Source organism: Dipodomys ordii, unplaced genomic scaffold, assembly GCF_000151885.1.
Source record: "Dipodomys ordii isolate 6190 unplaced genomic scaffold, Dord_2.0 Scaffold12, whole genome shotgun sequence".
NCBI classification, from domain to species: Eukaryota; Metazoa; Chordata; class Mammalia; order Rodentia; family Heteromyidae; genus Dipodomys; species Dipodomys ordii.
This window is the reverse complement of record NW_012267228.1, coordinates 8,116,893-8,140,154: the sequence shown is the minus strand read 5'-3', so window position 1 is coordinate 8,140,154 and position 23,262 is coordinate 8,116,893. Positions and strand designations below refer to the sequence as shown.

The 23,262-nt window shown below is 39.2% G+C and overlaps 1 protein-coding gene across 2 annotated transcripts in view; it reads left to right on the top strand.

Moving 5' to 3' along the window:
- Nucleotides 1-23,262, top strand: part of Cntn4 (contactin 4) — a 456,937-nt gene that overhangs the window by 34,743 nt on the left and 398,932 nt on the right. The window contains exon 2 of one of the 2 annotated variants that reach the window (XM_013010396.1): nt 12,255-12,392. In XM_013010396.1, coding sequence (XP_012865850.1) covers nt 12,338-12,392 — 55 coding nt within the window. In that variant the 5' untranslated portion in view covers nt 12,255-12,337. Of the gene's footprint in view, nt 1-12,231; nt 12,393-23,262 lie in introns of those variants that run through there. The other variant, XM_013010395.1, reaches the window with a different exon arrangement.

Genomic DNA, 23,262 nt, shown 5'->3' with positions numbered 1-23,262 from the left:
AATGAACCCCAAGATAAGGATTCAAATGGTTTTTCTTTCTTGTGATTGTTTCTAATATATTATAAGATGATTTCTTTGTTGTTTTGTACATCCCTCCCCCACAGTATAACCCCTGTTTTCACTATATTTGATGTTGGTATAATTTGGGGAGGGGAAGGGAAAGAACAAATTGTTTAAATAGGGATACAGGTGGACCCATTGCAACAATGAGATGTACAAGATATATCGAAAAATGAACTTTACAACTTTGGCAGGGGGCGGGGGGCAGATGGGAGGGCAGGGATGGGAAGGGGAAACAAAGGAGGAAGAAACAATGCTTGATAAGAAATGTACTCATTACCTTGTCCATGTAATTGTAACCCCTCTGCACAGTATTTTCACAATATAAAAACTTATTAATAATAACAAAAAGCAGCAATCATCCTTTATATACCTTCTGTGTACCTGGGATTATTGGTGCATACCACCATGCCCAGTTAATTTGTTGAGATGGGAATCTCCCTACTTATGGGGAAGAAAGGGAGCTGGTATCTAATCCCTGTTTTGCTGGGATTACAGGCAGCCCTCACTTTACTCTTTTCAGACCTGTTTCCCTTCCTGAAAATATCTTACAGTGGAATCTAGCACTCATTTCAACCACTCTACTAAGGACTAATAAACTAATCTTTGTGGGTTCTTTGATTAAAAATGACTTTATAGCTAGAAGTGATCACTCCATGGCATTTTAAATATAATTATAAATAAAGTGGTTAAAAGTAGATTGGCACCACATCATTCCACACCCAGCTCTATGGGGACAACTGTTACATATGTACCATCCCAGCCTGAAATCTGTTTGGTTTTTTTTTTTTCTCAGAACCAGCTAGTATTTGGCCAGTTTGTTCTAAGTCAGCCTGATTAAACAACAACAGGAAAGTGTTACTTGCTACCAATTTTGTCTAATTAAGCTAACTCTTTGGACAACCATCCATTGATAAGGGAAATAAATATTTAAACCTGTTATATGCATAATTTCAGTTATTTATAGGAGGTAGGAAAAAAGTCCCTTGGCATGCTAATAATGTTGGATCCAAATGCTGTGGTTTAGCCTTATTAATTTATTTCTGAGGATGGAATATCTCCACCAAGGAAGGCGCGGCAACCTTTGCAGAGAGTTGACCGGCTTTCTGTTCTGTTTTCTCTTTGAATGTCAAGGCTGTCTGTCTCAATGCAATACACAGGAAGGAAATTGATCACTTAAGATCTAGAAGTAAGCCAAGGAAGGTATATATGAAAAAGGTTCCTCAATGCCTGTATTCCTCTTGGGCACAGGGCAGTTAACCTATAGGTTATTGTGAAAATTTGATACGCTGGCTAAAACCTTTGAAAGTCGTTAATAGATATCTCACAAGTACTCAAAAAATAGTAAAAGTTTCTCATTTTTATTGCTTTGCCTAAGATTCAGGTAGGAAAAGACAAGAAAATGGAGACAAGGACTTGTTTTTCTTGTTAATTTAGCTGAGCTCTGTTGGCTCACCCCAGTAATTCTAACTACTCAGGAGGCTGAGATCTGAGGATCACAAATTCAAAGCCAGCCTGAGCAGGAAAGTCTGTGAGTCTCTTAGCTCCAAGTAACCATCAGAAAACCAGAAGTGGCTCAAAGTGATAGAGTGCTAGCCTTGAGCAAAAAAAGCTCAGAGACAGTGCCCCCACCCAAGAGTTCAAGCCCCAGGGCTGACAATTATAAAAAAGGAAAAGAAGAAGAAGAAAAAAGAAAGTTCTCATTAAGTTGTAAACAGGGATCCCTGTAAAACTATTCTATATCAGAGAAAATTCAATAAAATTTGTCAAATGATAACCTGATAACCTATGGGTGGTCATCAATTCAGGGGCAATGATACAAATATAGGCTTTATAAAAATATGTTCTTCAAACAAATGGAATGATACATCATTGAAGCAAGTGTGCAAGAACATAAGCTCATGAGACCAGGACTTTGTCTACCTTCCTCTAAAATCCAGTGCTGGCACAGTTCCTGGCATCACAGACATTCAATGAATGCTTTCAGATAAATATTGTAATGCAATACTTAGATGTCCTTTGATTATTTTTCCCATCCATTTGAAAGAGAAACCTTCTCTTATTTATTGTTTTTTTTCCATACAAGATACCAGTGACTAGAAGTCAATTAATAATTTGTACAGGATAGAAGACTTTATTTAATCCTTTTATTGGTCTGGACGATCATAATTGGTGTTTACATCTTTGAAATCTTACTTCTGCTCTGCTTAAATAGACCTAGACTCTTTTAGACTGGTGGATATCTGATTTGGCTGTTCAAGCAATTGGCAGGCTGTGCATAATGATGAATATACTAGTAAGCTGTACTTCCCCACTAACTACATCCCCCCCAAAAGCTCTGAAAGTCACACAGCTTTTGCCTCTTTAAATCTGACACCTAATATATTAGATAGTGGAGTGTTTTGTGCTTACCCTTAGCTCTTCTTTAGTTTAGGTGATTAAAAAAATGCCTGTTGCTGTCTGTATAGGCACTACGCTTCATTAACAGTGATTTATTTAGGAGTTTAGCAGAACTGGCACCAGGCAGCACACCAGTGGGCCAGGAGGGAGAGAAACGTGAGCTGGTTGCTAAGGAATCTTTCTTTCCTCCCCTGGTGGGAAGAGCCTCAAAGAGTTTGCCAAGATTACTTCCGGGTACCCAGAATGCATGGTGAAGAAGACAGCCAGCTTCCTATGCATGCCATTGCTCAAGTGGCCTCCTCTCCTGTCCTCTCCAAGGACTTTGCCCTTTGGCTTGCTGTGGCCCTAGTACCTTTAGCACACCAGTGTCAGATGATTCGCTGGCTTATCCATCTTGGCTCTCCACAGTCAGCTTTTACTAATAGAATCCAGTTGTACAGATTTTCCTCTCCTAGCCTTTCAACTCTGTATCTTCACTGTCACTTTACCAAAGAAGAACTTGAGATGACCCAGGGTAAATGACGTGTCCAAGGTCTGTGGCAAAGTGGAAGAGCTGGAATTAAACCTGGCTGGTGTGATTCTGCAGGCCAATGATCTCAAGCACTAAAAGGAAGCAAAGAAAGTTTTGTTTTACTTGCATGCTCTTTTGATTTTGTCAATTCTACGTGAGATATTACGTTGAGAAGATTTCTGGGACTGTCATTGGGCTAAACAAGGAAGAGTACCATCATCAATCAGTACTAGTTTCCATACAGGAGGAGGAGGAGGAAAAGGAGGAGGAGAGGAGACAAGTATTTTCCTGTCCTGATTTGTGATCTACATGTGTTCTTGTACAACAATAGAATAACAGGCTCTTTAAAGAAGGATAAAATATCTGAAAAGCAGTTCAAATACAAGAGGAAAAGTGGATATTTTTTATATGCTATGATTTCTGGTTATTTTACTAATAAGCCTACATGTAGGAGAATTTATGTTTAATGATTAGGAATCCAAATTGTAAAGTCGCACTGTGGTCTTCATGGTTGGTTTTGTTTCTTTGTGTTTTGCTTTTGAAGATAGGGTCATATAAGAGGCTAGGCTGGCCTCAAACTCATAGTGCTCCTACTTTAGGCTCCCAGCTGCTGTGATTGCAGGCGTATTCCACCACAGGAGGGGAGTGATCAAAATACTCTATATCTTAAGATGATTATTGTATGACCGCTTACAGTTTTGAAATGCAATCAGACTGCACATGAATTTATATATATGTGTATGTATGCACACATACTTATTCTGTAAACCATACTTCAGTAATCTTGGTGAGAAATCAATCACAAGTAATGTCTTGCTTTCATACTTTATTTTATTTATTTTTTTTTGGTCAGTCGTGGGGCCTGAACTCTGGGCCTAGGCGCTGTTCCTGAGCTCTTCAGCTCAAGGCTCACGCTTTACCACTTGAGCCACAGCGCCACTTCTGGCTTTTTCTGCTTATGTGGTACTGAGGAATCGAACCCAGGGCCTCAGGCATACAAGGCAAGCACTCTACCACTGAGCCACCTTCCCAGCCCCTTCTTGATTTCATTATATACAACACTAACCAGGGGCAGTTTGCTAATCTAGAAAATAAAAATAATATTGTTGTCTACCTTGAAGTGTTATCTTAAAGATGATCTGCCTTAAGACATAATACAGAGACAACTACTCCATGGTAAGTGCTCTGTGAACACTATCATTTATCTTCCCCCCAATAATTTTGTATCATGTTCTACCATTACATTGCCTCTGACACTTTCAAAGGTGCAGTTGCATATCTTTTATGTTGCACATTTGCTACTTAACATCCTAATGAACTCTCTCCATACATATAAGTTGTGTATGTGTGTGTGTGTGTGTATGTGCAAGAAAATCACAGTTGTGTATACATGATTTTTTTCTATTTTCAGCTAAACTTAGAAGTTTTGAACCATAGCTTTCTGTTTTCCAACCAAAAATTTTAAAGTGTTCAGTATCTATATGAATACATGATACTTATGAAAAATGGTATATTCTGGGTACATTTTGATAAATTAAAAACATGCACTGTGGTAGAGAATGTAGAATGAATTTCTGATATATACTTAGCAATCTAATCAAATAAAGAAAAGATAATTAATTTCAAGAGAAAAAAATAAGTGCTGCAAAAGAAAAGCAACATGTTCTAGGACTCCACTGAAAAATTATCATTGGCCATGTTGCATGATATAACTAAGTTGGGGCAATAGTAATCCACGTTATATGGATGTTTATCATTGGAAGTGATTGGCTAAGACATTATGATCCATAAAAGAAGTAAATACTATAGATGAGCAAAATAACCAAGAAATACTAATATTATCATTTTTTTAATGTCAGTATTTTACTGAGGCTGTGGCTCAATGGTAGATCTCATGCCTAGCAAACTTTAGACCCTGAGTTCAGACCCCACAGCTAAGAGACAGGGGAAAGAAAGGGAAGGGAAGGGAAGGGAAGGAAAGGGAAGGGGAGATGACAGTATAGATATAAACTTCAGGCTCCCTAAAAGAGCTTTCCTCAGAGGAGGGAAGGTAAGTAAGTTATGATCACATGTAAAGTAAAAATTAAATGAAAAATTTAAGCTAGGGCTATAACTCATTACTTAGTACAGGCTATAGATAGAAAACGTGTTTGTGGCATAAGCTTAAATGTTCTGAAATAACATCATACAGAAAATTTGGACATAATGTATCTGAAAAAATTTTGGTATATGAGGAACTGAAAATCTGAAAAATGATTGAAAATAGCAAATGCCTGCAGTGATGACAAAGTCACCATGACAGATTTAACTAATTAAATATCTCTAGAATAAACAATCTTTTGGGGCTAGAAATGTGTCAAAGTTCAGGAATCTTAAGTGGCATTCTGGCCCAGCCCTCTTTAACTGTTGAAGAAACTTGTCCAGTAAGAAAATAAGTCTTGAACTCAGTTATTCTGAATTTCAATCCAGTGATGTACTGAAGTATGGATATTGCTTCAGTAGCCAATTACAGAGTTCTACTATCAAAGTAAAGTTTTATGAGGGGAAAATAAATTGAGAATTTGCAATATGTGTATCCTTGAAAACATTTCTACAAGATTTTTTTTCAAAGTTAGTTTGTACAACTCTACTGTTTTCCAAATTAGACAAAAGACATCCATAAAGAACTAAACTAATGAGCCTATAATGCTAACTACTCTGAGGTTCAAAGCCAGCCCAGGCAGGAAAGTCTGTAAGACTCTTATCTCCACTTAAGCAGCCAAAAAGCCAGCAGTGGAGCTGTGGCTCAAGCAATGGTGTTAACCTTGAGCAAAAAGAAGTCCAGGGAGGGCTGGGATGTAGCTCAGTGGCAAGCGCTTAGCAAGCGCAATGTCCTGGGTTCGATCCCCAGTATCAAAAAAGAAAAAAAGACAAAAAAAAAAAAGAAGTCCAGGGACAGTGCCTAGTCCCTGAGTTCAAAACCCCAGGACTGGCACAAATAAATAAATAAATAAAAGGCCTAATATAATGAAATATTAGCTATCTAGGTTGTATGGTAAAATATTTTTGCCTGATGCAAATGTTAATTTCTGATTAGAAGAATCACAAGTTGTAGGCGTTGTTTTTTTTAGAGCCCTTGAAAATGTGTTAGGTTAACTATACATTGTTCTTAATATTCTCTTTAACGTGCTTTTAGTGGAAAGAGTTGAATTGAGCCACTGGGTAGATGAATAGGTTCTAAATAAGAAATTTCACCGTTGATAGGTATACCTCTTCTTAAGTATATTACCCAGATACCTTACATCTTCTCTTCTTTTGCAAAACAAGTAACATTCATTTCTCATCTTTTCTACCTTGTGCTGGATTCTAAGACGTTAGTGAAGCTTGGAAATGATCACAGAGTAATAAAAATGTTTCTCCTTGTAGACAGCACAAAGTTTATAATAGGAGAATGTCTCATAAAATCATTCAATTGTCTAATAGGGCCTGAATTTTCAGTGTCTGAGGAAAACTTTCAGGCCAGCTACTAGATATAACCAGAAAGTACATAACTAATCTGTACTATTCATTTTGTTGATAGCCTCACTCATGTGTTCCAAATTTTTTTTCTACCCAGATGAGTTGGTGGTGTTCATGAACAGAGACCTTGACCTGGGACTTTTTTATTTTGTATATAATTCTTTGAATGAGCACTAAATAAATACCTGTTGGCTGATTAAGCAGTAAGACTTGACATTCTTCCTGTCTGAAGCCAGTTTTCTCTGTCATCTTCAGTTCTGTTCAATGCTCACCTACCATTGTGACTGACTGTACCCCTCATTAGCTAACTGTACAGTTAGAAAATGCTCCACCAGACCACTGGGAACTGCTGATGATCCTTTTTAAAAAAGACAGTACACTAAATAATAATTAGCAAGAAAACAAATGCTCGTGTTATTCTTACACTTGGGGTAGAGGAACTTACAGCCATCATGTCACAAAAAGCTTTTGAATTAACTCTGGGTAAAGGAGCTTTCCCACAACATCTCAGCTCCCAACCCCAGGCTATATTTTGCATTGCAAATATTGCCCAGACTCTGTAGGTTTGCTTACTGACAACCAGGTTTACCTCTGCAGAGGACAACATGCAAGACAGAGCAGGAGAGAAAAGAATCAGCACCAGAATGACATATCACATTTTAAAAGGCACATTGCCTTCAGAAAAGTTTCTTGTTGGGCACTGGTGGCCGTCAGCTATAATCCTAGATACTCTAGAGTCTGAGATCTGAGGATCATGGTTCCAAGCCAGCCTGAGGAGAGAAAAAATAACTAACAATCTTTTTCCAATTCATAAGCAAAAAACCAGAAGTGGAAATGTGACTCAAGTGGTAGGGCTCCAGCTAAAGAAATGAGAGGGAAGGGAAAAGGGAGAGGAAGGAGAAGGGTAGGGATTCCTTGCTTTTAGGAAACATCAATTTGAATACTGTCATTGTGACTTTCTAAAGGTTTGATCTTGGATATGTTTCATAGCCTTTCACAGTCAAATTTCCAAAAGCACAGTCTTATAGAGGGTGGGGATACCTGAATCCTAGGGTTGTTAAATGAATGGAAAAGCCAAGACTAGATCTCTAGACATGTAGATCTCAAAAAATGTTAGCATCAGTGTTCCATCATTGTTTAGCAATTGCCTTGTCTGACCATTCATTACTCTAGATGTCTCAAGTAGAAAGAACAAAGATCCTTTCCTTCATAACTACAAAATCAATGTGGCGAGGTACAAGGTGGTGGAAGAAGCTGGATTTGTAAACTATAGTAATAATTGTGCCTTTATAAAAACATGTCAATTGGCCTTTACAGCCCCTTAGGACTAAGAAAGATAATTGCTCATGATGGGATCTTCAACTTGCAGACAAGCAGACACATTCACAGAGATGAAATGGCTTTCCCAAAGCTAGATCATTAGTGGCAAAACCAGACAGAAAGAATTCATCATACCTAATTCCAAGTGTTTTGCTGCCTTGTCTTCCTGCTGTGAGACCTTGAAAAATGTGTGATAATATATTGGAAGAGTGCTTAATACGTGAAATGTAATTAACTTTTAACTAGAGGAGAAAAGCAGAGGCAAAGTAGATATTCTATGCTTCTGAACATGGAAGGTAATGCAAAACTCCATTCAGGGAGACGGTATTTATTCAAGGTCACTCGCCTGATGACAGGCTTTCCTTCTCTCCTCTTAGCCTTCAGAATCAAGTCGAAATTCTCTAATATGCTATTAAGGTTGATGGAGGACTCCACTCAGACTTAGCTTATGCCTACTGTTCCCTCACCCTTGACTCCTGGCCTCGGGCTATGCTAGGCTGTCATTAACAAAGACCACTGCATCATCTCTGCGCCAGTATCCATGCTCAGAGCCTTCCCTAAGTCACCACTGATGTGTAAACTCAGCATGGACAGACATTTGTTATTGTAGATCTTCTACAGATGCGTCCCGTGGCTGGGGAGTGACTAGATGGGAGCACTTGACATCATCTTATAGCCCTATCACCTGATTACTCCCTAAGCTCACAGCTACTCACTTGTTATTTTTCCTTTTGTCACCCAACTTTTCTCTGTGTGTTCTTTATTCTTGAAGGCAGCGTTCAAGGAGCCCTTCTGCAATGCTTTCTTGAAGCGCTTTCCCCTACCCCAACTCCCAGCCCTGAGATCCAAGATAATTTTTGCTTCTTTAGCACCTTGTCCTTAATAGGTTTATTATACACTTGGCACTGAATGACAATGACGGACTTGTTTATCTCTGTCACCAACTAAACTGTGAGCTCACTGAGGACAAGGCCCATACCCCTCTGCACATCCCAACACTTAGCACTGCTCCTAACATGTGATAAATAAACACTGTCTTGTTGAGCTGTGCTATTTGAATACCAGCAGAATTCTAACTGAGCAGAGCACAGAAACAGATTCATAAATATGTATATATACATATGCGCATACATACATGTATACATGTCTGCATGGATATACACACAAACACATATTTGTATGTATATATGGAGGTATAAGTTTTCCATGAATATATCTATATATACATATATATATATAGAGAGAGAGAGAGAGAGAGAGAGAGGGAGAGAGAGAGAGAGATGTCCAGGCCCCCCTCTATATATTCCTGGAATCCAAGGATTCTCTCAATTGGAAACTGGATCATGTTTCTTTTCCCAAACTTAATGTATAGGGATATTTTCATTAAGATTACGTGTGTCTGAGTGGTTAGAAGGTTAGAAGAAGTTCTGTTCTGTGTAGGAATGTGCCCCCGAAATAATCTTATGCAGTTCTCAGTTATTCATTTCTTTCTTGCTCACAGAAGAGCAAATACATTCTGTTCCATTGTGTGGCTTCCTGGAGAGGATTTATGAGTCTTGGGCAAGATCTGAAAGTTAGTGCTGAGTATACTACCTTAGCGACAGCCACCACCCAATAAAGTAAAGATGATGACTCGAAGCTGTGGGGGTGATCTATTGCCGCCATAACTCGCGGCTCATCTTGTACCTTCCTGGATCTCTGGCAGGGAAAACAGAAATGATAAAACCATATTCTTCACCACAGTCCCGCATGAGGTTCATGAATCCTCACATCCCTTCTGAACTCCTGTGCCTTTTCTGAACAGACCGCTGCCCAAAAACCCCACTATTTCTAATCAGAGAGGGTAAATCTCACATTCCCAAATGCCAATAAATGTCTGTAGAACTCTTGAATGTCCCCATCCTTATAAATCCACTGCTCTTCACAGAGAGGGAACTGTAAATAGTATCGTATCATGAACTGCATCATATAATTGGAAACATTTCCAAAACAAATTTTAATTGCGTTGAGAAACTGCCTCATGTTGTAGATCAATCCGCAGATCCAAGATGACATTACCCTCACAAAATTAATTATTAATACCCTGATCATTTGCTTAAGACATTAATAGTTTTCATTGATCAGCACATCCTGTTTATCTAAAATGGTCTAATCACTGTGCATGTCAGAAGAGTATCTGAACATGGCCAATTAGGGATGCCATCGGCTTTCAGGCAGCCACGTCAGCAGATCAGAGGTTAAGGGTGTCTTTTGTCTTCATAACGGATTAAGTCTGGCTTTATCACAGGCTGAGCTATTAAAGGGCACGAAATAAAGGCTAGTTTCCTAATGATGCCACTTTACTTTCTGTTGGCTCTTGATAGACATAAAGGCTTCTCACTAGCCATGTGGACACATTAATGCTAAAAGCCCTCACTTAAACCATGTTGTGTTTATCCATGTCTTCTGATCAGACTGGCATTTGCTCCCAGTATTTTGCTCAAAAGAAAAAGCAAGACAAGAGAGAATACACCTATATATGAGCTTACATATACTAGATTTCCCTCATTACGTATAGATGTATAGAAAAAAATTACATTGTACACTCTAAATACACATGAATTCTTTCACTTAAATACTAACGTCAATTATTTTAAAACAAAGACTAAGAGGTATCAGGTTTGTGGTAAGAGTATGATCTGGTAATATGCAGGGTTCAAATGTTTTCAAAGCTATTTCTTATTCTTAATTAACCAAGAAGTTTTCCTCCAAACACACTTGAGGAAGAGGCAGGGAAAGATGCCATGGCTGGGATGTAGTTTCTGCCTGAGTTGCATACAGAATGCCAGTCTCCTGACCCATTAAGGAATTTTGCTTGACTTGCTTATTTAATGGATTGATGAATAGGCAGATTCCTGTTCAACTTTCAGACCCCATGGAGATAGACAGACAGATACATACATACATAGATGAATAGATACATACGTACATGCATGCATACATATATACATAGATAGATATATAAATACATAGATGAATGATAGTTGATAGGTAGATATAGATAATAGATAAATATGTATATAGATTGATAGATAAGTGATAGACACATAGATAGATTGATAGGTAGGTAGGTAAATAGATATATACATTACATACATATATACATACATACATATATACATACCTAAACAGACAGATGGACACACAATGGTGCTGGGGTGAAAGCCAGATGTTACACATGCTGGGTAAGTGCTCCACCACTGAGCTCCTTCTCCAGCAGTAATGGCACATTATCCTGCAGTTAGGTGGATGGCTATGCATAACTCCTCCCTGGAACATGAGATGTTACCGTGTTCACCCGGATGGGTGCCCCTGAAGCAGAGGAGTTCCACACGTGCATGTGTGCATGGCTGGCTGCAGGCTGATGGGGGAAGGTTTGGCCGATGAGAGGAAGCTTGGTGACTTTTCTGCTTTACTAAGGCCAGGTTGCCAACCTGCAACCTGGGAGAGCAATCTGCCTATGTTTGGATCACACTGTGTTTCAAAAGTATTTGAAGCTGACTTGCAATATTTAAAGCTTGTAGGGTTGCTCTGAGTGTAGTGCTATTTCATCGTTGCACTGCTTTCGCTGGAGTGTAGGTCCTGTTCTGCGAGGATGTGTCTGTGCTCTCTAGAGCCTCCATGTCTGCCCGCCCACCTTGCTCATTTGGCTACAGGATTTGTAACTCGTGTACACTGAATAAGTAGCCTTCTTTCCTACAGAATCCCCCTGTTTTAAGATTCTTGGGTAATGGGAGCACTGCTGTTCTTCACTGATTTGGGCTCTTCCAGAGTAACCCAATTTATAGGATTTCTTAAATGGGCACTGGAATTATGCATTTTAATGGTATTTTGGGTAAGTTCAGTTTCCTTTGCTAGAACAAAATGCCTGAAGCTGGGCTACTTAGGATGTCTAAAGAGGTTTGTTTAGCTTGTAGTTTTGCAGGCTGAAAGGTGACACATTATAGTGTAAGCTCTGGCCTGGACCTCTTGGTAAACCATGAAAGGAATGCATACAGAGCACTGAGGGAGATCCAAAGAGGAGTCAGGACTGAGCTGTCTCCTGACAATTCACTCACAGGTTGCATGAGACCTAGGCCAGTCCCTTCCAAGGGCAGGACTGTCTAGGATTTAATGACCTCCTATTAAATGACTCTTAAAGGTTCCACCACTTCCCACTCCAACGCATTATGGCCCACATTCTAGCATGTGCATGTATGGAAGGCACAATCAAGTCACATCCAAGCCATAGAACCTATAAAAATAAACCATAGAGGAATTAAAAAAAAAGATGCTCATCTGCTTTATAGCTTAACAAGATTTTTATTCTTCAAACATAGTTTCCTACCAGTGAATTTTACTTACATTCCAATGAAGATAAACTTGCAGTGACGATAAGGAAAAATATTCCCCAATCTATGGTAATGTGTCTGTTTCTCCCCCACAGATTAAAGGTTGTACTTTAAAAGAGGCACCGATTCCCTTCACCTGTTATTGGACTTGCAATCACTTTGACCTCGGAAGCTGAAGATGAGGTTACCATGGGAACTGCTGGTACTGCAATCCTTCATGTTGTGCCTCGCAGGTAGAGTGTCATTTCAAAACTTTTTTTTTTTTGATTTAAAAATGCCACGGTATTTCACACTAATTCAAAAGTGGGCCTTCGCTTTAGATGGCAGTGATAAAATCATAAGAGCGTGGGTTGCTCTGAGTAGCGTTTGCTGACAATGTTGAATGTGCCTGCCCCAGTGGGCTTTCTCTGGCTCTTTTCCTGGCGGTATAGCCAGAGAGAGAGACACTAATGTTTTGCCTGTCTATCTGATCCTTTTAGAATCGTTTGAGCCATCATTTAGTTTGAAAGTTGTTGTTGTTGTTGTTGCTTTTTCTCATCTCAGGGCTCAATTGCACAGAGCTATTGGATAATAAAACTGGTCATCTAGTTTGGAGTGCTGCCTACTTCGGTGTTAGTGGATAGAAGTTTATCTGAGAAGCCCTTTCAGTGTCTTTGTGGAGATTGTCTCAGCTTTTGGTAGACTTTCTCTTTTTCAGTCCAGTGCACTTGTAATTTTGGAGGAACAAGAAAGCAAAGGGACAAGAGGTATTTTTGGTTTTGATTTTGGTTTTGTTTTGTTTTATTTTTCACCATATACTCATGGTCAACTCATGGAAAAAAGAGCTTTAAAAGGTTCCGACAAGCCGTCTATCATTCTGTTTCCTGGGGGGATGTCAGCCTTGTGCTGGACAAGTATAATTCAAGTGCTGTTCATCAGAAGTCCAGTTTGTCCTGGAGTTGGTTCTCACATTGGAATGCTATGTATCTTTCCAGGTCTTCTCAAAACTCAATCTAGTTGACCTATTTTATTACTCATAGTATCAAGTCAAAGAGACATACCTAAAAATAGGTACATTTTTTAACCACATAATACAAGTATGACTTTTGGAATCACTTTGCTTTGATTGTGACTTTATTAAGATATTACCCAGTGCCTTGAAATGAGCCAGCTGTGTATTTTGACCTGGGAATATAATACCATGCCAGACAGACATAGTGACTGCTGATATAGGTCCCTGTTAGCTTAGTTCTTAAGCTGCTGATAGCTTGTCATGGCAGACTATTTGCAATTATTATAAAATCAAAGTTAATGATAATAGTGCTAAGATATATATAGGTCAATTTTCCTTGTCACCATGTCAGGTACTATGATTAGCACTTCATACAGTTAAATTCATGACAATTTCCCATGACCCCAAGGTGGGATTTGTGACTCATGTTTCTTCTAGTCACTATTTAAATTATTATGGAAGCATCAAGAAATTAAGAAACTACCTCAATGTCACAACACCTCTAAGGAGGAAAGCTGGAATTCAAACTTAAGCTTGCACTTGTGATTCTGATCCCGGAGCAATCTTTTAGCTGTGCCATCCATGTAGGCAGTAGGCAAGTTCATGTTGGTGATTTGGATTTTCATTCTTTTTTTTTTTTTTTGGTCTGGTTGTGGGGCCTGAACTCTGGGCCTGGGCGCTGTCCCTCAGCTCTTCAGCTCAAGGCGAGCGCTCTACCACTTGAGCCACAGCGCCACTTCCGGCTTTTTGCTTATGTGGTGCTGAGGAATTGAACCCAGGGCCCCAGGCATGCAAGGCAAGCGCTCTACCACTGAGCCACCTTCCCAGCAGGATTTTCATTCTTTCTTTGCTTATCTCCATGGAACCTGCCATTCACTGTAAAAATCTGTTAATACATGACCTTCAAATTATTTGCCTTGATTGATTGAATAGACAACACACTCACTATGTCATGATTGTGAACATCCTGGCATCTCTTTTAAAAATGTTATTTATCTTCTTCTCTGCAGAATCTATATCCCTCTTCCCATAAAATGTCCTAGCTTTTATTTCTTGGCTGATTTTCCCCTGTCCCTGACCCTATAAAGAACTCACCTGAGGATTTGTAATTTTAATTTCTCACAATGTTTATGGTATAAAAATGGTTTTCATAGAGTAATCCAATTGTCCAGTATTTGCCTACAGTAATGTGTGTATTAAACCTTGTCTGCTTGAATAGATCTCAAGAAATTAAAGGGTAGAAAAATCAAGAGCACCGTTCATCTCTTTTGTTTTGTAAAATTTAGAATTCTAATTTAAGACTGTACTTCTATCCTTTTTATTTACTAAGCTGTTTGTAGGGAATTGGTGTATTAGATGTTTAGGGAGAACTGTTTTGCATGATATTATTATTCTCTCATCATATGGCTCTTTGGGTGTAGGTAAAGTCAAGCCTTAATTAATGTTTTTGTTTTCTTGCTATGTGTCTTGAGTTTATTCATTTCCATAACATTTAACACTATGAATTTTGAACAGATTTGGTTAACTGCTCATTTTCTTCTTTTTTTTGTATGTCATCCACAATTTTTCTATACTCCTTTGGTCTTGCATTGCTTGGTGAGTTTCTTAAGGACATTAGTTACTATTATATCGTAATTGTTGTCTCTCAAGTATTTCTTTCCCTGGTTATTTTCCTCAAATAGCATGGAAGATTCAAACATATAAACAGGGATGCATCTTTTAAGGTCTAATAATTATTAGAGAGAATTGCTAGCCATATTTGTTATAACCAGAGATGTTATTCTCTTTTACAAATGTGCTAGATTTTTTTCTCTAGCATTTTTTTTAAAGAATACTAGTGCCAGTAGTCCAAACCTTCATCCACAAAAAAAATCTAATGAAAACTTGACTAATTCACATCTTAAGTAATTTAAACCTAGATTCACAATACCTAATTACCAAAAAGGGCAAGAAAGTCAGCACATGAGTGAAACATTCTGAAAGATAGGAAATTATACCATTCAATGGTCATGACTGTCAAAAATTAGAGAAAATAGGTCCCACAAAGGTATACACCAGTGTCCAGTGTAAATTCTGTGTTCCCAGTTTCCAGTGTTTTGAGAAACTTTTTATGCATAATCTCTCTCTCTCTCTCTCTCTCTCTCTCTCTCTCTCTCTTGGTTGGTCATGGGGCCTGGGTGCTGTCCCTCAGCTCTTCAGCTCAAGGTGAACATTCTACCACTTGAGTCACAGTACTACTTCTAGTTTTCTGATGGTTAATTGGAGATAAGAGTCTCATGGAATTTCCTTCCTGGGCTATCTTTGAACTGTGGTCCTCAGATCTCAGCCACCTGAGTGGCTTGGATTATAGATGTGACTGACTGGTGTCCAGGCTCATGTTTTTTAACATTGACATAGTAGTAACAAGTGAAAATAATGGCTTCTACATAGCAAACCAAAGTGGCCTCATGATTTGTGAGGAGATGCCATATATACTCGGACCATAGGGCCTTTGCATTGCCCTTTTATTTTTCAAGAAGTTCTTCCCTTAAGCACTCTCTGTGATGCACCCTCTAAATTCTTTAGGGATCTCTCCCATATCACCTCATTGGTGATGTGTTTTCTAAACACTGTAAATTAATTAAATCGATGGCATTGCCTTTCTCTGATGTAGCCTACTCCTTTCTCTACTGCTCAATTTTTCTTCAGGGTTCTTTTAAACAAATATCCGAATGGTAAGCTATTTTGCTCAATTGTTCTTTAGTTCTCTACTATATCCCCTGCATTTAGATGCTGCCTATGCTGTTCAGTAAATAGGAATCAAATGAGTGAAAATCCCATGATGACCATGGTTGAGAAACAGAGCTCATATCTCTCACGTTGTGCTGTGGACATCATGTCATCTGGACTTATCTTTATGCTTAACTAGTATTAAGAGCCACCTAGGAGATGAATCTATTTGATATGGGCTAGATCAGAAATGTTTCCTGAGGCTGGACCCAAAGGACAGCAGTGCTCAGAGGTAGGGTTAATGGAGGAGATGAGAGTTTGGGAAGTCTAGCCATTTATGAAATCATAGCTTAATGGAGCCAACGAAAGCAGTAGAAACTTGAGAATGTTGGAGAAAGTAATGGGTCATGACCTAGGAATATGTTCTCCTGGTCTCTTGGTCTCTCTGACTCTCTCTGCCTCACCCTCTCGCTCTCTCCCCTTCTCTTTCTCCCTCTCCTTCTCTCTCTCCCTTTGTCTCTCTCTCTCACCCTCTATCTCTCTCTGTCTCCCTCTGTCTCTCCGTCTTTCTCCCTCTCCCTCTCTCTCCCTCTTTCTCTGTCTCTCCTGTTTCTCCCTCTCCCCCTTTTTCTCTCTTTCTCCTTTCTTCCTCTCTCATTCTCTCTCTCCTTCTCTCTCTCTTCCTCTCCCTTTCTCTATCCCTCTCTGTTTCATTGTATCTCTCCCTTTCTTCTTCCTCTTTTCTTCCTCTCTTTCCCTTTCTCTCTCCCTATCCCTCTCTTCCTCTCCCTCCTTCCCTTCCCCCCTTCCTCTTCAGTGCAATGAAGTGACCTTCATAGTACTACCTCAGCACAGGCCGAAAAGCAACCAGTCCAAATAACCATGGACTGAAACTCTCAAAGTGGGAGTCCAAGCTTTTTAACTCTGCATTGATTTTTGTCAGCTAAGTTTTTGTTGCCATGAGAAAGCTGACTATCATGTCATGACATTTTCTATATTAGGCTTCAATGTGTAAATTATTTAAATGGGCCAGGATGGCTGGATAAATATTAGGAACTCTCACTACCATAGTTCCTCTTTCATGTTTATCTTGTACCCAGAGGTGGAGGTAGAATTTTCTCCCTCTGTTTCCCTGCCCCATGCCATTCTCTGACATCACAAGCACCAGAAGCTATAACAGACTGGCCACCTTCTTGGTAGCAATCCTTAGCCAATATGAATATGAATGGATGGTTCATGACACAGTCTTCTGCTATTTGTGAACTAAATTCTTCGGCACATTTTGTTTTGGTAGTTTCTTAGAGATCTCTAGGAGGACTGAAGCTCAAAACCTCATCACAGTTTCTGCTCCTTTTTTCTTCTTTATTCTTACCTCCTGGGATTGCATTCTAGATTGACTACTCCAAAATCCTTCTCTCTGGTTCTGCTTTAGGAAGAATAAATACCAAGAAGAAGATGCATATATCAATTAATAGCAGAGAGACATCTAGTATTGGACATGTCATTAATTAGGGGGAAAACAGAAAGTACATACAGCAGTGACACAGGTTACTAAAGAACTTAACTAATACATAACAGAGATTACTGAAGAACTAACTATGCAGCTAAACCCTTCATGTGTGAGTATGTGTGTACTTACATCATTATCTGCACATGTGTCACTATATAGGAACAGCTGTAAATATCTTGGTCCTACAACCAGGTAGCTTTATTCTTTTTACTATTTGCTAGTTTTATTATCAGGCAGATGTCGGGGGAGTCTCGGCCTCTCTGCAATTCAGTTTCTACCTCTGTAGGACGTGGGAGTAGACCAGATGGTCTCAAACAACGCTTTCTACTCTAGAAATTTACAACTCTTGCCGACCACGCGGTTTGAAAGGCAGATATGTATGCTGATAGGGTTAGAGCTAAGTTGGGAATTTTATTCACCTAATAGGAAATTTCACACGGGTCATATGTTTTTGCCATGTGTTCCCAATTCTGTTCACACTGGCAGAATCTGAAAGAAAGGAGAAAATGGCTGGTCCATATGTTCATACCCCGCAAGAAGCGAGAAGACATTTAAAAACCCTGTGCCAAAGAGATCTGCTCAGTGCATTTGCGGTTGATCTTGGTTTCCAGAAGGCCACATTTATTCCCCTGTAAGTGGGGACCATGCAAAGCACCTTCATCATTATTGCTTTGTGAGAAACGGTCTTATCTCTAAACATAAATATTTTGTTGATTTGCTCACACAAACAAAAAGAATCTCTGCTGACAGTTATGTGTGAGGGGCAGTATCTGAGTGGAGAAAGGACCTGTGTAATTCAGAGCAGATCTATTCTGAGAATTGAGCGGGAAGAGCCCTGCATGGCAAGAGTCCATCACAGGAATGTGGCATGAATGTATGGTAGGAATAAAAAGAAAAAAAGCAAACCAGTGTAGGTGCTGGTAGTTCACGCCTATAATCCTAGCTCTTCAGTAGGCTGAGATCTGAGGATTGCAGTTTGAAGCCAGCAGGGGAAGAAAAGTCTATGAGATTCTTATCTCCAATCAATCATCACTTGAGCTCTGACTCCAGTGGCAGAGTACTAGCCTTGAATGAAAAGCTTAGAACAGCGGCTGCAGCAGACCTGCAAACAAAGCACATAGAAAAAGTGCTCCGTGGGCTCTGAGAAAACGCTTTAGGAACAGAGATACTTTAGTGTACACCTGTCACCTAATCTATGTGGGAGGCTGAAATTGGGAGGATCCCAGTTCTAGCAGAGCCCAGGCATAAAGGTACATGCAACGCCCGGTCAACATAGGTAGGCTGCACATGCAGTGGGCACTGCCTGTCACCCCAGGTACAAAGGGAAGATCACAGTCCTGACTCACAGTGCTTGCTCAGGCAGAAAGTGAGACCCTCTCTTAAAACAATAACCATCCAACCAACAACAGCAATGAACATAGGGCTGGAGGTATGGATCATCATGAGTGTGTTTACCTTTCAAAGGGCATGAGTTCAAACCCCAGTATTACCAAAAAAAAGAAAGAAAGCCAGTATCACAAGCTTGAACTAGACGATCCACAATTTCGCCTCTTCTAGTTTCCAGGGCATGAATAGGAATTCCCAGAATGTTGTTGGCGTTCACAATAGGCTCTAATGAGCACGACTTTTCTATTTGCTCCAAACATTCTGGTAAGGAAACATTCTTCAACATTTTCCTTTCTTCACCCGTGCCTGTGTATCCCACCAGGCTAAGAAAGTGCACTGGAGTTAGTTTTGAGGCTTGACTTTACAACCCAGCCAGGAACAATATTTCAATTTCCCAGACTTTTATATTTTCCCAGCATAGAAAACAAGCAGCATTCAAATGATTCATAATCCTAGACAGATATTAAACCTGGTGCTGCCTTTGTTCTTGCAAAAAGTAACATATTTAATTAAGATCAAAAGGAGTGGAGTAAATGTCGATTTTCATTTAGTTACTACAAAGCACAGACTTACGTTGACCTCTTATTTGATTGTTTTACTTTCTAAGAAACAGGCTTGTCAGTGCATTTACAATCATGTTGACTGAAGCCTATGCAAGTATTTCCTGTTTGCTCTGCATTTTCTCATAACTACGGCCATGAAATGAAGCCTAAGTTGTAGAAACACTTAGCTAAAACAAGAGTAAATAGCAACATTAAAAAATGAACAATAACTCCAGTAATAAAATTCTGGAAAAGTACAAAGCAAGTATGCCCAGAAAATACTAACAGCAAATAGTAAACTTCTTAATATTAATTGACATTTTTGAGTATTTTCAGAATGGAGACATATTAATCAGCATTAAATACGTTGAGGTAAGTAGAAAAAGCCAGAAGTGATTTTATGTCCATGTAGGCAAGGATGTATGATAACAAACATGTAATCCAAAAGTTATTCGAAATATTCACTTAAAACCTCTGCTAAAGTATCATTGGATATTGTCAACCAAGCTAGGTCTTTTAATTATAACTAACAAGAAAGATTACGGATACCATATAGGATATATCTAATATAGAAGAAAGTGTTGGAATTCTGATTAATAGAACAAATTAGGAAAAGGAGAGAGCAGAGACAAGTAAGAAGCTAAGTGGTGCATACTCTTAATATCAACTTATTGATAACTCTCATTGAAATATGGGATCAAGGGTTGCCCCGTGCTTGATGTTAGACCATGACTAGATTCCTGAAGACACAACAGAACCGAGGCTAAGAATGTAGATTCTGCTGGGCTCCAGTGACTTAGGCCTGTAATCGTAACTACTCAAGGAGGCTGAGAGCTGATTATTATGATTCAAAGCCAGACCAGGCAGAAAAATCCATGAGATTCTTGTCTCTAATTAACCACCCAAAAGCCAGAAATGAAGATATGGCTCAAGAGACAGAGCACTGAATTTGAGAGACAACTCAAAGGGAGACTTCCCAAGTCCTTAGTTCAGGCTCTAGTCCTAGCACAACAATAAGAAGGAGGAGGATGAGAAGGGGAAGGAGGAGGAGGGAGAGGGGGAAGGGGAGGGGGAGGAGGAGGAGGGAGGGGGAGGAGGAGGAGGGAGGGGGAGGAGGAGGAGGAGAAGGAAGGAGGAGGAGGAGAAGAAGAGTAGTGGGTTCTGCAATTAGACAAGTTTGCTCCTTCTTTGCTCTGTAATTCCCTATGTTAGGAGTTGATTTGTTTTGTTGTTTTGCTCAGCTTTGCTTGTCAATGTAAAATGGACAAAATATTTTTGCTTACCTGTTTTGCATGTCTGTAAGCACTTGATTATGCTGTTTTATCCTTGGTATAGTATCCAATAATTAGCACATTTGAACATGAACTGGGATTCATTGCATTCTTTAACGTATGTTGGAGAATTTTCCAGTGCTCTTCTCTAAGAATGTAATTGGGTTCTAAATTACACAAGGCTTGTCTGGTGATGGTGGTAGTACTTGTAATACGATGATGACATCATTGTCTTCAGTATGATATTTATTACCATATATTAATTGTAGAAAATAGGAGGTTTCATTATGATATTAGAGATGTAAGCCTTGTAGTTGGATCATATTTTCCCTCCTCATGTTCTCTGGTTTTCCACAGGTTTCCTTCGTCTTCCCAGATAGTCTCCCCCATCAATAACAAACCATTTATTTATTGACTTAAACAGTTTTACTGAATTTAAGATCATTTGAATAATAAATCCATAAGCAGTGACAAAATGCAGTGATAATTTCTTTTCCCTATCTTAAACATCACTAAATAGATCAAGGAGCTAGAATCATAAGGGAAATACAGGAAATCTAGAGCATCAACTTCAAATTTGGCTGTATCTACTTAGATAAATATTGCATTAAAATTCAAGTTTATGTGTAAATATCACAGCCCCAGGGAGAAGAATAGTCTCAAGGAAAGGGTCTATGAATTCTGCTGCAGAGTAGAAAGGGAATTCATTTTCACTTGGCAATTTCTATTTTACAAAAGATCACTTGTGTGCAAATCGCATTCACGGGTCTTATCAGTATTTCATAACTTCTCAGCAAAACTCTGCAAAGACTATTACACTGGGTTGTGGCAAAAAAATAAAGGTTGACCTTGACAAATATTGATACATTGTTATTATTTACTCTTTTGCTCAAAAGATGGGAGATTTATTTTGACTTTGCTTCATTCTTTGACTTCATCATAATTCCCAGGAGGTAAAGGGGCATGATATATATTTCTTCCCCTATGGGCAAGATTTTGTTAGAAAAGTTCACCCTCTCCCTTGAAGAAGGCCAGAAAAGAGTGCATATAAAGCACATGCCTTTATATGATTGTGTTAGTTTAGTGAGTTTTAAACAAATATATTAAAACTTTATTCATTTCAACTCAGAGGGAGGTAAACAGTTGGAGTTTGGAGGTGTGTTTAAAGACAATTTCATTAGCTTGAAATCTGTATTCTGAGCTAAGTTATAATTAGACTGAGAAAGCAAAGGAGGGAGAAGGAGGGAGAAAGAACATGAGGGAGTTAGGTCAGAAGGAGAGGTAATGAATATTACCGCAGGGGGTGGAGAGAAAAACAAGAGCAGGGAAATGAAATGTTAGAATTTAGGGGAGGGATGTCTCCTTGGAGAGACGGTAGAAATCACATACTGTAGTTACATAGAAGAAATAAAACAATTTAGGGACATAAAAAGTACAGTTTAATCTGGCTTCTTCTCCTGCCAGGTAGTGAATCTCGAAATGGGGAAGAGGTAGATGGCAAAGCTGAGCGGGTGGAGCTGAGACAGGAACAGAGGGGCTTACTTTATATACAGACTAGGATAACACAAAAGCCAAAATGCAAGGACCCCTATAGAGTTGCAGTAGAGGAACTTGGTAAGGTGAGGATCCTGTGATACAGGAAAAGGGACTTGGAAGAGCCACTTAGGACACTGGATTTCTTCCCTGTGTGTCAGGTTTACCTGAGTTGTCTGACATTTGTTTCCATTCCAACAAGAGGAATAGATTTCTAGGGATGTATTTCCTGCACTACCTTTTGGTAGTCACATATGCAGAAGCAATCGGGCCTAAAGCAGGGAGTTCACTATTTTTCTCCATTTTCCATTAAATAGTTTAAGTAGTATTTGAATTTTCTTTCCTTCCTTCCTTCCCTTCTTCTTTCCTTTCTTTGTCTTTCCTTGATTTATTCCTTTCTTTCTCCTTCCTTCCTAACTTCCTTCCTCTCTCTTTTTCTTTCTGTTTCCTTCCTTCTTTTCTCTTTCCTTCCTTCCTTTTTTTCTTCCTTTCCTTGTTATTTACTTTCTCTCTCTCCCTTCTTTCATCCTTCCCTCTCTTTTCTTTTTCCTAGGGATCCAATTCAGGGTCATATGCTATCTTGGCAGGCACTCTACCATTTGAGCCAAGTTTTCAGTCCTTTTTGCTTTACATTTCAAATAAGGATTTGTGGTTTTGTCCAGCACTGGTCTAAAATGAAGTTCTCCTATTTAATTCTCCTTACAGCTAGGATTACACCACTACACCACTATGCCCAGGTTATTGGTAAATGAAAAAGGTTTTGCTAACACTTGGCCTGGGCTAGCCTTAAACTTACAATCCTGTTGATAGCCATTTTCCATGTAGTTGAAAGGACATACAGGAGCCACTGTGCCCAGCCTCCATGAGTACCTTTTAAAGGCATCTTGCATGGTGATTTCTAGAACACTTCTTTCACCACACAACTGCCTCCTTGTATATATTTAAAGTGAAAGTCTTGATCAGAGACATGACTCTGAGAGGAGAGAAATCTAATTACAGTCTCAATAGGGATTTTTGAAATTTTGGAACCATGGGTAGGTAAACAAACCATGCCCTGCTTCCTAGCATGCCAGTCTGAAGGTCAAGTGAAAGTAGATGAAGTTAATTCAGTCTTGCTTTGATAAACTCTTCCTGGCATATCTTCTTTCTTCCCCCTCCCCC